This window comes from Brienomyrus brachyistius, unplaced genomic scaffold (genome assembly GCF_023856365.1).
Source record: "Brienomyrus brachyistius isolate T26 unplaced genomic scaffold, BBRACH_0.4 scaffold42, whole genome shotgun sequence".
Taxonomy (NCBI): Eukaryota; Metazoa; Chordata; class Actinopteri; order Osteoglossiformes; family Mormyridae; genus Brienomyrus; species Brienomyrus brachyistius.
In genome coordinates this window covers 1,249,099-1,265,072 of record NW_026042317.1, presented here as the reverse complement: position 1 = coordinate 1,265,072, position 15,974 = coordinate 1,249,099, and the positions used below count along the sequence as shown (strand labels likewise).

Genomic DNA, 15,974 nt, shown 5'->3' with positions numbered 1-15,974 from the left:
ACAGTGGGGTGCGAGTGGCAAGTCTGCCTGGGCACCCGCCTGTTCTGTCCAACGGGGGAGCAACCAGACCTATTACTGGGGGGTGGGGGAGGCAAGGGTGTTAATTATCCAACAAAACAATTTTTTTTATTTATTGAAATATATTAATAATAATTGTATTTATTTAAATCCACTGAACCAGGACATATTTTCCAGTTTTTTTTCGGTCTGTTATGCCAATTAAATTTTTATTAATTAAATGATTATTATATACATTGATTGACAGTCATTGTGTCAGTTATGTTCAGCTGCAGTAATACAGTGAATTTAACTTAATCCAGCAGACAGTGGTTTCATTATATTACTCAGTTATGCTTTGGGTGACGCTGAAGCAGGACATTAATAGGACAGAACAGAAAGCCTTTATTGTCACTGTACAGGGAGGAAATACAGTAAATGGACATAAATATATAAAATGTACATATACAGGGGAGAGGGAAAGCCCCCCCCCAATCAGGATTACATTTAGTTATATTTTAGTCAGAGAAAAAAACGTATAAAACTATATTTTTTATGTTATTCAGCTCACTGAACACAGGCATTTATCTTTTGTCAAACACACAGTACTGTGTAAAAGTCTTAGGCAGTCCAAAGAAATGTTTAAAGCTGTTTATCTGGGTAGCAAATGTACTTTGGCTTAGAACAAAAAACACAATTTAACATTAGAACGTGTGCAAATTAAGAGTAACACAATAAAAACTAGTAATAATTTCTTCTGTTTTCTATAAGTTACTGATATCTAGTTGGATGAATAGATGAACACCGCTTCAGTTCCCAAACTTCTCCTCAGGGGCACCTCAGCCGTTCCATGATTTTGTTAAATTTCACCAACAGCTCAATTAAATAATTAAATATATCAGTTTAAAATGTCAGTGAGAGATTGACTAGCTGTATGAGGTCTGCTAGTGGCCAAGTCAAAAAATACATGGCTGCACTGGACGGTCACTGCAAATACTAGGATGATTTTAGCAGAGGTTCTGAAATGGCGAAGCTGACACACTTTGACAGGCATCATATCATAGTTTTACACCAACAGGAGGATAATCTAAACATCATTTTCTTTGCCTGCCTCAGACTTTTGCACAGTTCTGTACATTTCAGAGTAAAAAGGATTATAAAGGTTAAAAAGCAGAGATTTTACCTTTTGCCAGGAGAACCAGCAACACATCACAGTGACACTGAGGAGTTTCTATAAACCCGAAACCCTGGATAGAGGGACTCAGTGAATGAGGAGGTGAGTCTGTGCAGGGGGGTCAGTCCATCAGAGGAGACTCTGTAGAAGGACAGAGCACCAGCCCCCCAGTCCAGATACACTCCTACTCTGCGGGAGCCTGAGGGCTCTATGGGTATGAGAGTCGGTTTCTTATTGTGCAGGACAGAGTAACTGTCAGTATCACAGTACAGACTCCATGACTTGTCATTGACTCCAAGCCCACAGTCACTCCCTCCTTTCCTCCTGATCCCTTTATAAGTCACTCCTATCAGGGCTGCATCTCCATCCCACTCAGCCTCCCAGTAACAGCGACCAGTCAGACTCTCTCTGCACAGAACTTGGAGGCACCAGTCATTAAATCTCTCTGGATGATCAGGATATGGCTGCACTGCCCCCCGTGTCACCTTCCTGTTCCCCCCTGACAGAGACAGGCCTCTGTTTGCTGTGTTGGGGTCCAGCGTCAGCTGGCAGGAGTCTGTAGGCAGGAGGAAGAATTATTAATCCCATCAGGCCGCCTGTACTTTATGTTTCTGTACGATATAAAAACAGCACAGCTTCCCCTAACGAAGCGGGAACTGAAGTTTATGAAACATAAAGTGGGCGCGCGACGGCGGCGGGAAGAGCCGCCAAAATGGGGCGCGAGCTAAACTTGTCATGCCCGGCTCGTCCGCTCCTCCTGTGTGCCACGCCCCCTGATTACCCACGTGTTTTCTCCCGATTGTACCCAGCTGTATCCAGTTCATTTGCTCAGTCTTGTCTATTTCAGTCCGTGTCTTACCTGAGTCCTTCGTCCGTCATTGATGTTTGTGAGAGTCAATGCCTGTTTCCCGTCCTGCTCCCAATAAACCCCCGTTTTCCCCGTATCCCGCTTGCCTGCCTGCTCCTTACCCGCACGATCGCCGCTCTGCCCGCGATCGCTGCCGATCTCCCGTGACAAAACTAACAGCTTAATTAATTTAATTAAAAAATGACAAAGCAGCGACATTCATCAGACATATTCAGCACAAGCATATTTACCACAAGATCAATACTAAAGTCAGTGTCTTTCCTTCAAACCGCTAATTCCGGCGCATGCGGCTCGAAAATGGCCATCAATAACAGAATATTTAAGTAATATTATTACATGTTTAAAGTGATATTTAATAAACATTTGGACCTGGATTCTGATATAAACGATGATTCCGGCACAGATCGTGCATCATAAAAAACAGGAAGGTTCTCATTAATTCAGAAAAATATTGCTCTGAAAAACTGGATTATTATCTCATTAATTCGGAAAAACAGAATTAATTTCCCCCAGATGAATGCAATACGCTTCCATAGAGAACCGCTTACCGCGCGCGTGACTGTAGATGCTGCGCCGTAACCGCGAGGCGTGAGCCCCGCATCTCGCGCACTCACGCGGCCGCTCTAATCTGTTAACATGGGCGCCGAAATGAAATTTGATATTTTCCGCCGCACATCCAGTGTGTCCTGGGCGCTAATTTCTTTTAGCACCGTGGATCAGGAGAACTTTTTAATATTCACGAGTGAAGCCCTACACGATTGGCTGGCTGATTAGTATTTATGAGAGGGGCACTACATCATTGGCCAGTTAACATCGACTTGTGCTGCCTGTTTCTTCTACCTAAAGCAGGGGTGTCCAAATCCAGTCCTGGGGGGCCGGAGCCCTGTGTAGCAAAGTTCTTTCCTTGTTCCACCATAAATAATTCAGCTCAAGAGCTGTGTGGTTATTAGCACAAGGAGATGAATCAGGTGTGTTAAATGAGGGGAAACCCAAAAATGTGCAGGACTCTGGCCCTCCAGGACTGGATTTGGGCTCCCCTGGTTTAAGGGATTCAGTGACCAATCAGTAATATTCTCTCATGAATATTAAGGAGTGTTACAGAACCACCCTGTAAAAATGCAAATTCACATTTTGCACTTGAGGACAGAGTCCGGTCTCACTGCCTACAAGTGCCTCCTTAGGACAATACTAACGAATCTCACACAGAAAACACATACACTCACGGCATCCGCAAAAAGAACAAATGCAAAGGATTCTTTTTTTTGTGAAATTAAAGATGTATAACTACATCAGAATAAATTTTAACCATCCTACACTCCCACACAAACACCAATATAATACAAGCAGCTATAAAGCATTTGTAAAAAATATTTTTTAAAACGATTAAATGAGTTGATAGTGTTTTTGGTGATGATTTTGATTTTTTTGTTTCGCGTTTGGATGTTGTCTAAAATGACATGAAACTCACCTAAACACAAACATGGAAATCCATCTACACACAGTGCAAAAAGCCTCACTCATCACAACAACTGTGTGAATACAACCAAAACATACAGTAGTATTCATGGTATTATTAATAAAAACATGCAAAGACACTTACATTTCTGTAAGCCTGCTCTGGTCCTGCACTCTCCACCGTGATCCACACTATAGGAGAAGCAGAATGACATAGTGCTGCTGTATCCATTTATTTATTGGTGCCTCTTCTTCACATACATGCATAAGTATCTGTAGCGTGTCAGACAAACACTCTGTACTCACTTCAGCTTCTCCAGTTTACAGCTGGAATCCTCCAGTACAGCAGAGAGCAGCTTCACTCCTGAGTCTCCTGGGTGATTGTAGCTCAGGTCCAGCTCTCTCAGGTGTGAGGGGTTTGACCTCAGAGCTGAAGCCAGGGAAGAACAGCCTTCTTCTGTGACTCTACAGCCTGACAGTCTGCAGAAAGATGGAAAAAAAATCCACAATAAATAAGATCACCTGACCATTACAAGCATTACTTTTAAGCAAAAGTGACTCCTCTAATAAATATTTCAATAATCCCACAAAATTAACATCTTTTGAACATTTTATAAGAACCTATACTTCTCAGAACAAGAACCATACCCAGTTGATATAGAATCATTTTTAAATAATCTAGACTTACCCATATTAACCAATGAAAGAGCAGATGTCCTTGATGCCAGAGGTGGAGATTTCAGGTCCAGAGAGTACAAATCCAGACCAAGATTTTGTTTCAACCAACCAGATGAATACAAAGAGTCACAGTCACAAAGACTCAACTGGCTTGTTGTAACAAAATCTTGGTCTGGATTTGTAATCCCTGGACCTGAAATCTCCATCTCTGCTTTATGCACCATTAACATCAGAAGAACTCGATAAGGTCCTCAACCAAATGCCTAACAACCAATCGCTAGACCGGATGGTTACCCTGCAGAAATCTATACACATTTTTGGGACATATTATCTCCACTTTTCAATAGACTGGTAAGATAAATTAAACATGCATCACAAATCTCGTCATATATGAGCGCAGCGACCATTACAGTATTACTGGGACCTTATAAAGACCCAACACAACCCTCCAGTTACCGACTATTACAGTGTCATTGAGACCCGATAAAGACCCAACACAACCCTCCAGTTACCGGCCATTACAGTGTTATTGAAACCTGATAAAGACCAAACACAACCCTCCAGTTACCTGCCATTACAGTGTTATTCAGACCTGATAAAGACCAAACACAACCCTCCAGTTACCGGCCATTACAGTGTTATTGAAACCTGATAAAGAGTGTACTCACTAATGAATACAAACTTGAAAATCATTACAAAAGCTCTCGCCACTCAGTTACAGACAGTCATTCCTACTATAATCTATGGTGATCAGACAGACTTCATCAAGACAAGACATGCCTCGGACAACATCCATAGATTATTTAATTTAGTCAGTACTGCTCAGCATACCCATACTAAAACCACGATTACATCATTAGATGCAGAAACGGCATCTGACAGTCAGTTGGACATTCCTCTTTAATACATTGCATAGATTTGGCTTCGGAGAGTCGTTCACCCACTGGGTTAAAATACTGTACAGCTCAGCCAAAGCTACAGTGTCACAGATGGGATCACATCACCTGCATTCACACTCCGACGGGGAAGACGGCCTGCATGCCCACTCTCTCCTTCACTGTTTGCCATCTTCATAGAAACACTTGCGGCAGCAATATGACAGAACAGTGAAATAAGTGGAATTCATACTAATAACAACACAAAATTAATCTCTATGCAGATGATATCTTGCTGTTTTTATGAAATCCTCAATATATGAAATTTTAATTTCATTAATACCTTTTCAAAATCTATCAAACTACACAATAAACTGGAAAAAACCCATAATATTCTCACTGTCTGAAGATGCCTGGGATTCAGCCGATCAGGATGGTCCATTTCACACTGGAAATATCCGGTACTTGGGTATCTACATCTCCCACAGGCTGTCTGACTTGGTTACCCTCAACTACACCCCCTTATTCAAAACAATAGATGAGTCTCCCACTTAAATCAATAAAAATAAAATTACTGACTTCCGGTATGGCCGCAAGCTAGACGGTCACGTTCGAGCCTGCTCTCTACAACAATCCTGTTTAATCCTTATACTTGAACCAAAAAAAAAAAAAAAGCTCTTCGAAACTGTGGAATTGAGGCAAAAATGTCTGGTATTGGAAGAGGCAGTAGAGGTAAGCCTAAATCAACAACGCAATCCAAATTAACAAACTTTGGAGCGCATGGCACAGAGCAACCAACTAGCAGGGATGCTAACGCTACGAAGGACGCTGATGCCGCTATCACAGAAGCTAACGAGGGTGAAGTGAATAATGAGGCGCCAATTTTACCCAGCAAAGACCAACAGCTCCTAAATATGGCTAAAGATGAAATATTGGGAGAAATACGCAATTTGAAAAGCGAGTTCACCGGAAGATTTGATGGGGTACTTAAAGCTATAGAAGAAACAAGAAAGGAGGTGACTGAATGTACAGAGCGGATGGCTGGGGTAGAGGTGCGTCTGTCTAACGTGGAAGACGAGCAGGTTGACTTGAAAGCGGTGGTCGAGAGCTTACAGACAAGAAACAAACACCTTGAGAACAAAGTGGTCGATATGGAAAATAGATCGCGTTTGAATAATCTGAGGCTGGTGGGTCTCCCTGAAAATTCTGAGGGATTTGACGTGTGCGGTTTTTTGGAGAGTTGGTTGCCAGACGCGCTGGAGGTAAACCCAATGCGTCACCCTTTAGTCCTGGAAAGGGCCCACCGCATCGGACCAAAGAGAGACACCAATACCTCACCGAGAACGATAATTATGAGATTTCTTAACTACAAGCAGAAAGAAATCGTACTAAGAACTGCCAAATCAAAGAAGAATATCTTTTACAAGAACCAGCGTGTGAAGTTGTTTGCTGATGTCGCTACGGAGGTGCACAGGCAGCGCAAGCAGTTCGATGTTGTTCGCGATCAACTACGTAAACTAGGAGTGAGGCATGGCATTCTTTCCCCGTCCACGTTGGTGCTGACATATAAGGAGAAAGTCCACAAGTTCACTTCCCCAACGGAGGCCAAACTCTTTGCCCAGAAGATCCAAATGGAAATGGTAGAAGCAGAATGACTTATGTTAATAGGTACTGCCAATGCCAATTACACAGTGTAGGTATTTTGATAAGGCATAACTGAAGTTGCAAATGCAATTACTGTTCAAAAAGGATGGATTACTTGAATACAGTCGCAGGTGAATGTTGGGACAAAAGTTCAGATTCTAGGAATCTAACGATGTTCGCGGTTGGAAGTAGGGTACTTCAGGGTTTCACCCAGCTAGCTGGGTTGGGGGGTTTTGTTGTTGTGATGTTTGTAATGTTTGTAGCTTTTAGTTCTAATGTTCTAATGTGTGTTTACTCTCGGACATATATATTTAGAGCAAAAATAAAACTATTGTATGTTATTTAGATGACACAAAAATTTGAAATTAAATATACTTCCTGGAATTGCAGAGGCTTGGGTACACCTAAAAAGATTAAGCAGGTTATGAACAAAATAAAAGATCTGGGCTCTAAAATAGTCTTCCTGCAGGAAACCCACACTCTTGAGGAGGAAAATATCAGAATTAGCAGGAGGTGGCAGGGATCGTTGTATGCATCATTATTTACATTAAGAGCCCGAGGAGTAATTACACTGATTCATAAATCGGTGCCTTTGCATGTTACAAATATTATAAAAGATAGATTTGGAAGATATTTGATTATTCAGGGATCAATTTTACATGAAAATTTCAATTTAGTGAATGTATATGGACCGAATATAGATGATGATCGATTCTTTACAAATTTATTTCTAACCATTTCTTCTCTCTCAGGTAAAACTATTATTGGTGGAGATTGGAACTGTGTTTTGAATCCAATCCTAGACCGATCTACTGGAACTGACCAGACTCATCATAAAAGCAGAGAAATCATCCAGAATTTTATGAAGGAATTACGGATGGTAGATATTTGGCGACATCAAAATCCTACCGATATTACATACTCTTGTCACTCTAAAACATTTAACACATACTCCCGCATAGATTACTTTCTGATTTCGGCAAATTTGTTGCCTAATATGGGAGATAGTTTCTATGATAGTATAACAATTTCAGACCATGCTTCATGTAACATAAAATATACTCATAAAGATTTATTGATAGACCCTCCTAGGTGGTGTTTACATCAAAAATGGCTCAAAGATGAATCTTTCATAGGATATGTAGGGAATAAAATTGATGAATATTTTTGTTTAAACACAACACAGACCACAGCCAGTATCAAGTGGGATGCCTTTAAGGCTTGTATAAGGGGTTATATCATTTCCTATACCTCTTCAAAATCTAAAGAACAGCGTAAGAAAAGACAACAGTTGGAAGAAAAAATAAAATATTTAGAGGAACAAATGTTTAGAGATAAAAATTCATATGTAGAAAAGGAGCTGTTGCTGTTAAAAGCACAATATAATAAAGCTACAGCGGACAGGGCAGCCTCTAACATACTTAGGTTAAATCAGTCTTTTTATGAACAGGGAGAAAAGCCCGGTAAGATTTTAGCATGGCAAATAAAAAAACTGGAAGCACAAAAAGACATAACAACAATAATAAATACAAATGGGGAGACAGTTGTGGATCCAATAGAGATAAATAATGAATTTAGAAATTATTATGAAAAACTTTGATTCTCAAGACCATACAGACCTAAACACAAGAAAATTATTTTTAGATAAATTAAACATACCAACTATCACAGAAGAACTTGGCCTACAATTAGACTCAGACATTAGAGAAGATGAAATAATCAAAGTAATTGACAACATGAGCACAGGAAAAAAAGCTGGACCTGATGGGTTTCCAATCGACTTTTATAAAAAATTTAAAGGAAAGTTGGTAAGGCCAATATTGGAAATGTTACAGGAGGCTTTTACAGTTGGGGACCTCCCTAACTCAATGGCAAATGCATTAATTATTCTATTGCCTAAGCCTGGAAAATCTAGGGATAAATGTGAGAATATGAGGCCAATAAGCCTGCTTTATTCAGATCTTAAGATAATCAGCAAATTACTAGCAATTCGTTTACAGGAAACCCTTCCATTGATTATACTTAGGGATCAAAATGGCTTTGTGTCAGGTCGGCAAGGTCTATACAATGTTAGGAGGGTTCTTAATGTTATTCAAGCATTAGATAACACTAAGGATACGGCCCTCCTATCCCTGGATGCTGAAAAAGCGTTTGATAGGATAGAATGGGCCTATCTTTTTGACGTGTTAAAACGATTTGGATTGGGACCAAAATTTCGAAAGTGGATACAACTATTATATTTACACCCAACTGCAGAGATTCTAACAAATAAGAACGTGTCTAAACCAATTTTAGTTAAACGTGGTTGTCGACAGGGATGTCCGTTATCCCCGTTGCTCTTTACTTTAGCAATGGAGCCCTTGGCTATAGCTGTACGGTCACATTCACACATAACCGGAATCATGGTTGGTCAGGTAGAACACAAGTTGTCGCTATATGCAGATGATATCATTTTATTCCTTTCAAGACTAAATTCATCAATCCCAGCTTTGTTAAAACTAATTGATGGGTTTGGTCATATTTCAGGATATGTAATTAACAGATTAAAATCATCAATCTTATTGCTAGATAAAGGAGAGAGAGAAAATCCACCAGTAGCCGTTTCACAATTCAAATCAGTTTCTAAATTTACTTACTTAGGAATACTTATCCTTCCAAATTTAGATTTAATTGTTCAACATAATTACGAATCGATAAATAACAAAATTAAAGATAGTGTCAATAGATGGAGTCTTCTCCCCATGTCCCTTATAGGTCGAATTAATATTTACAAAATGAATATACTTCCAAAATTGTTGTATGTTTTTCAGAATATTCCCTTGCCACCCCCTGCTGATTGGTTTAAAGCATTTAAGAAACTGCTTCTTGATTTTATATGGTCAAACAAACGTGCTAAAATAAGACTGTCACTACTCCATTTACCCTACGATGAAGGAGGCTTGATGTGCCCAAACATAGAATGGTACTATTGGGCAGCTCAGCTCAGATGTATAGGGTGCTATTTTTGTAAAAAGGACCCTCCCCAGTGGACAGAAATGGAAAGTGACATCTTGAGCCCTCCATTACCTTTGTACCTTCTTTCTGATACAGAAGTTAATTTGATGAAGAAAACTAAAAACCCAATAGTTAAAAACATGGTTAAAGTGTGGTATAATGTTAAAAGGCACATTAAAGAACCAGTTATTTTATCACGGCTAACCCCAATTTGGGGAAATCAGAACTTCCCCCCGGGGAGAGCCGATGCAGTGTTTAAACAATGGGCTTTAAATGGATTGGAGAAAATTCAAGATCTATATCCCACTGGCTCTGATAACATGATGTCATTTGACATGCTTAGACACAAATATAACATTCAAAGAAAATATTTTTTCAAGTATCTCCAACTTAGAAGTTATATAGGAACAAAACAAAAAAACCTATTGAAACCACCCAAATCTAAATTAGAAGAAATGATAAGTGAAAGTAGCCTTAAAAGAGGAGCAATCTCACAATTTTATAAATTATTGTTATCACACTCCCCAGATAATTCAACCTTGAAATTAGAAGCTTGGAAGAAAGATCTGAAAATAAATTTGTCACTAGATGAGTGGCAAGTGGTTTGCCGTAAGGCATATAAGCAAACTATAAACTCTCGGTTGAGATTGTTACAGTACAAGTGGCTTATGCGTGTTTATGTCACCCCTGTTAGACTAAACCAATACAATCCGAATATCCCAGACATATGTACAAAGTGTGGGGACGAAAAGGGTACACTGTTTCACTGTGTTTGGGAATGTAGAGAAATTAAAACATTTTGGGGTGAAATAAAGGAAATTATTTCACCCCTATTATTTCTAAAGACCTTCCTTTGGAACCTTCCTTTATAATTTTAGATTTATACCCCAAGCAAACAGTATATGCAAAAAATGAGAAGTTGTTTATTGATATTTGTTTATTACAAGCTAAAATGTTGATTGCACTGCATTGGAAATGTAAAAAACGACCAAGTATTGGACAATGGGTTAAACAGATGTTGGCTACTCTTCCATTGGAACGCATTACATACTTGTTAAAAAGAAAAAAGGACTTGTTTGAAAGTATTTGGAGGCCTTTCATGCTTTTTGCAGAAGGCACAGACTTAACTGAAGATCAAGAGGAGGAAGATGGTTAGGAAACATTACTCATTCACGGAACAGCTCGATATGAGCTGGTTGATACCTGATATCTTGTGTCAAAGGGCATTATTGAGGTTATATATGGTATAATTGTATTTTGTGTCTGAGAGGATGTTCTGTTGTATGTAAAAAAAAAAAAAAAAAGACAAATAAACATATTGTTGGAAAAAAAAAAATACACAAAATAAATGAAAAAGTGGCATCTACATGGGGAGCTCTGGGCCGCTGCATCTGCGAACGCCGCAATGATAGTGTGTGTGCGTTTGTCCCCCCTTGAAGGTCAAGTAAGTTTTATTTAAATTTATTTTCTATATAGCGCCAGATTACAGCAGAAGTTATTTAAGGTTACCTTTCCTGTAGAACAGGTCTATACATTGTCCTTTTATTAAACAAACTAAATAGCCTTATGTTATTTATCTTATTTGCACAACATTTTTGTCTCTACACGGTCACATGTTTGCAATTCTCCTCTGCTCTCTGTATCACGCATGGCGGAGTTCCGCCCCATGCGCACACACAGGTGAGCACACTCCCACCAGCGGACAGAGAGCGCGCGTCGGAAAATATGTCGCATCAACCACTTGAAAAGCAGACAAAAAAATATGTTTTTTTTATTATTAATTTGCAGCTCAAGACAAACATCCACAATAGGCTCCAATGAGACCATCTTGCAGCCTGCATGCGGATCTCAATAAATGGGCCAGATGTCTCTGACTTTGCATATCAAGAGGCTCTAGAAATGTTCTTCCAGAAGCCCAGAAAGATACACTGCAGTGACAAAAGCTGCACACTTTGTGGGTAACTGTCATAAAAAGAAATGTTGTGATGTTCAGTTCAGCCTCTTGTTATATTGACTGTTGTCATTAAAAGACTGTTGTCATTAAAAGAACACCATGAATTCTGTTGGTGTCCATCTGCCCCCCCCCCAACTCTGTGTGTCATTTTAGTTTGTCTGCCTCCTCATCTGTACAAGTCATTCTTTCTATGATGCAAAAAAGTGTGACAAAACACAACAATGTAACTATCTTTCAATGAAAGTGAAACTGAAACTACAGCAAAACTTGATTTATTGGTCTGAACTCCATGACCTCATTCTCACTCATTCTGTTTAGAAAATCAGTGTTTTTATAATGAAACATCATTAAAACTAAACTTAATGTTAATATCTGAATTAACATGGACTGTAATCAAATTTAGTTTTCTGTCCAGTAATAAAATTGATACAAACTTGTTGCTTGTACAGAAAACATCTGTTTATTAATGCACAAGTAAATTTACCGGTTTACTTCCTTTCCCCGCTCTTCTGAAAAAGTAATGCTGTTTAGCCTGCTACGCTTGTATCAATAAGCAGGCAGCAGTCTGCTTTACTGCAGACATGGAAGCCTCTCAAACCTGCTGGGATACAGTATGTTTATGTATGTTAATACCTATGAAAACAATAATAATAAAATGAATCAGCAGTCCTCCTGACCTTTTCAGCTAGTTTTTTATACATGCTCTGTATGTAGCAGTAGACATTCCTCCTCCCCCACTAACATGTCAGGACCAGTTCGTACCAACCCTGATGTCACCACCCATTCAAGATCCCACGGCTGTTACGCACTGAGTACTACTTCAGTACAAAAGACAAATAGCCAATTGGTACAAACCAGTTAGCTCACATAAAAACATAAGAAATTATGTATCAACATTTTTACCTCATGGAAACTGTGCAAGTAAAATATGTAAATGACAAAGTAAGTGTGTCCATGTAAATATTCAATCATTTATTTAAGGCTAATGCAGAAGTCTTGTGGAGCCCATACCTTGATGAGTCACACCTGCTTGGGAGGCACAATATTACACAATTTTAGCCAAAAGGTTTTAACCCTTTGAAGCCTGTCCATTTTGAGTGTTTTTTATCCCTTTGATTTCAGGCATATTACATGGCATGTATATGAGTTACCCACATATGCTGTATATGTTTGTTTTCTGGACATTCTGGGCTGCTCAGATCTCTCAGTTTATTAAGGCACAAGTACATTTACTGGTTTGCACAGGGAAGCTTGGCCATATTTTTAGAGGACTTTTGCGCATTTTTTGAATCCCGTTTGGAGCATGACATAAGGAGAGGTATTAGGACATACATCATGTACCATGGTACCACCCTAAGAGCTGCATTACATATTCCAAAGCACAGAATTCGGCCGTCCAGAGATGGCTTGCTTGGACCTGGAGTCTATGTCAGTCAGAACTTTCAGAAGACCAAAGCCTACACAATATATCTACCCTCCAATGAGCGGAAAGCTGTACTCAGGCTGAGGGTAAAGTAAAGAAGGTAAAGAAGATTCACTACCAGGGACACCCCCTCCAAAATACATCCCTACTTAAAGTATAATGTCCCCCCTCTCTTTTATTATTAGTAAGAGAAGATTATAAAGAACTACACAAAAATTATCCCTCATCCTCAAATACTGACCTTACAGGATGTTCTCTGTTTGTAACCAACATGGAACAGTTGTGGTTGTTCAAGAAGTTCTTCCCTGTGGGTGGTGTGTTTATTGATGTCAGGCTGTTTTGCTTGCCAGGTTGACATCCCATTCTAAATCATTAGGCATCAATATTGAGCCCCCGCACCCCCCCTTTGGAGATATAACTGCTGCCACTCATCAAGGAAGGCTTTTCAAAAGATTTTGGAGGGTGTCTGTCCAAATAAGCCCATTAATCTGCAAGAGAATTTACGAGGTTCGGCACTGATGTTGGATATGAAGGCCTGACTCGTAATCCCCATTCTAGTTCATCCCAAAGGAGTGTGCTGGGGTTGACGTCAGAGCTCCGTCTGGGCCAGTCTATTTGTTCCACACCAAACTCACTCAGTCATGTTTTTTGTCATGCTGGAACAGAAAAGGTCATTCCCCAACGTAGGACTGTCAAAAACATATGGTGAAGCATTAAGAGTTCCCTTCACTGGAACTAAGGGGCCTATGCCAACCCCTGATAAACACCCCCATACCATTATCTCTCACCCACCAAACTGTTCAGCTGGCATAATGCAGTCAGGCAGGTAACGTGCTCCTGCCATCTGCCTAATCCAGATGCATCCATCAAATTGCCATACAGAGAAGCATGAATTGTCACTCCACAGAATGCTTCCACTGCTCCAGAGTCCATTGGCAGAGTGCTGTACCCCACTCCCTCCAAAGCTGGGTACTGTGCCTGGTGATGCATTGGCAGATGGTATGGGTGACATGAGCAGCCACCCTGGGCAGCATCTTGATTGGGACGGCACAGGGTGCCCACCTAACCCTCTCTGCGTGAAACAGGCATGGCATGAGGTAGCAGTGAGTGTGTCCTTATTTTCTAGCCTTACCAGATCATCCACACAGTACCAAAAGCAGTATAATGATGTCAGAAGGTGAGGAAAACAGAAGCTCGCTGCTGAATGAGAGCAGCAGCTGGCAATGTGGACTTAATCATGCTTGGTGTTTTTAATTTTGGGTCTGCAGCTTGTAAAATGTAAATAAAAGTGCAATCTTTGTTCAAACAAAGCACAACCTACAGTTTAAGGTGTTTTAAATTCTACCAATAAAAGACAATAGGGCTGTTATTTTTCTACATCTCACAATTTAGATTCCTTACGAAACTACAGATGATTCAGCTCTTCTGCCAGCTGACCCTCCTTGCCCGTGCTGCTACCAGTGTCCACTCCATTGTTGCCATCAGTGCATGCAGTTCAGCATCATGCCTCCTAAAGTCCTCTAATGTGTCCTCATCAATGTCCAAAAGGAATCCGTCACACATGGCAATGTTATGCAACATACAACATGCCACAAATAATGCCACGACCTTCTGCTGGCTGTATTGTAATGGTCCACCTCACTTAACTAAATATGTGAAAAGCATATTCAGCAATCCAAATGTCCTTTCAATTACAATATGTGCTTAATTGTGGTAATGATTGATTTTTTTATTATATGGTTTGTTTCTGTCATGATCAGCGATCGTCGGGTAGCGGTTGCGGTGATCGTGCGGGAAGCAGGCAAGGCAGGCCAAATACGGGGAGAAAAGGGGTTTATTGGCGCAACGAGGGTTCCGGAACATCTGACAGGGACGTTAGACCACTAATCCACACAATGACAGACGGGGGAAACAGGTAAGATCAGGACTTAAATAAGACAAGACTAAACAAAGAAATCAGACAAAGCTGGAGACAATCAGGGAAGCACACGTGGGTAATCAGGGGGCGTGGCACACACGAGGAGCGGACGGAGCGGGCATGACAGTTACTTAATGTATGAATATTTTTCTTTAGATGCTTCATTAAACAGTATGAAAGAAGCAGTTGTATTCTATAATAAATTGCATATAAATTAAATAAAAGAACAAAATACCATTAGTGCACTTCCAGCACGTATCTGTGTCAATTACAAGCATCATGCACCCGCACATTTATAAAACGCGCCGCCTAAATACCGTGTAACAATATGCCACTGACTTTGGACGTGATTTCTGTTGCCTCAAGTCTCCCCCATGGTTGCATGAGTGTGGAGTCTGCATGTTCTCCCCATGTCATCGTAGGGTTTCCTCCAAGTACTCCGGTTTCCCCCCCACAGTCCAAAAACACGATGAGGTTAATTGGAGTTACCATATTGTGGTGTGTTGGTGTGCTTGCGTGTGTGTGAATGGTGTGTGAGAATCAATTAATTCATAGTTTAGGTTATAGAAAGTTAGGTCGAGCTGTTATATGATTGTGTCTTACTGAATGAATGTAGGTCTATATCATAAGAACATTACATAGCAGTAAAATATTATGGGTATGAAGCATGTAATTTAAGATTATTTGTAATCATATATAAGGATAAAAATGAAAGGAATGCTTGATATTAACCATTACAAGCTAACATGAAATATACGTATTTTGATATCCAAATTCAGCTTTGTAGTGTTTCCGTGGGGGGTGGCACGGTGGGTAACACTGTCAGCTCATACTGTGGGGACCCGGGTTCAAGTCTCCCCCAGGATTCCCTGTGTGTGGAGTGTGCATGCCCTCTCTGTCTCGTCATGGGCTTTCCTCTGGGTATTCCAGTCTCCCTGCACAATCATGCAGTGGTGAACTGGAGTCACCAAACTGTGCATTGTTGTAAATGGTG

General features: G+C 40.2%; 1 protein-coding gene across 1 annotated transcript; it reads right to left on the bottom strand.

Moving 5' to 3' along the window:
• Positions 1-382: 382 nt before the first annotated feature.
• LOC125722822 (stonustoxin subunit beta-like) lies at positions 383-4,186 on the bottom strand. The gene is made up of 4 exons (XM_048999007.1): positions 4,179-4,186; positions 3,801-3,974; positions 3,640-3,686; positions 383-1,727 (listed from the first exon to the last, which is right to left on the bottom strand). Exons 1-4 carry the CDS (start codon positions 4,184-4,186, stop codon positions 1,207-1,209), a joined length of 750 nt encoding a protein of 249 aa, XP_048854964.1. The 3' UTR covers positions 383-1,206.
• Between the last annotated feature and the right edge of the window lie 11,788 nt (positions 4,187-15,974).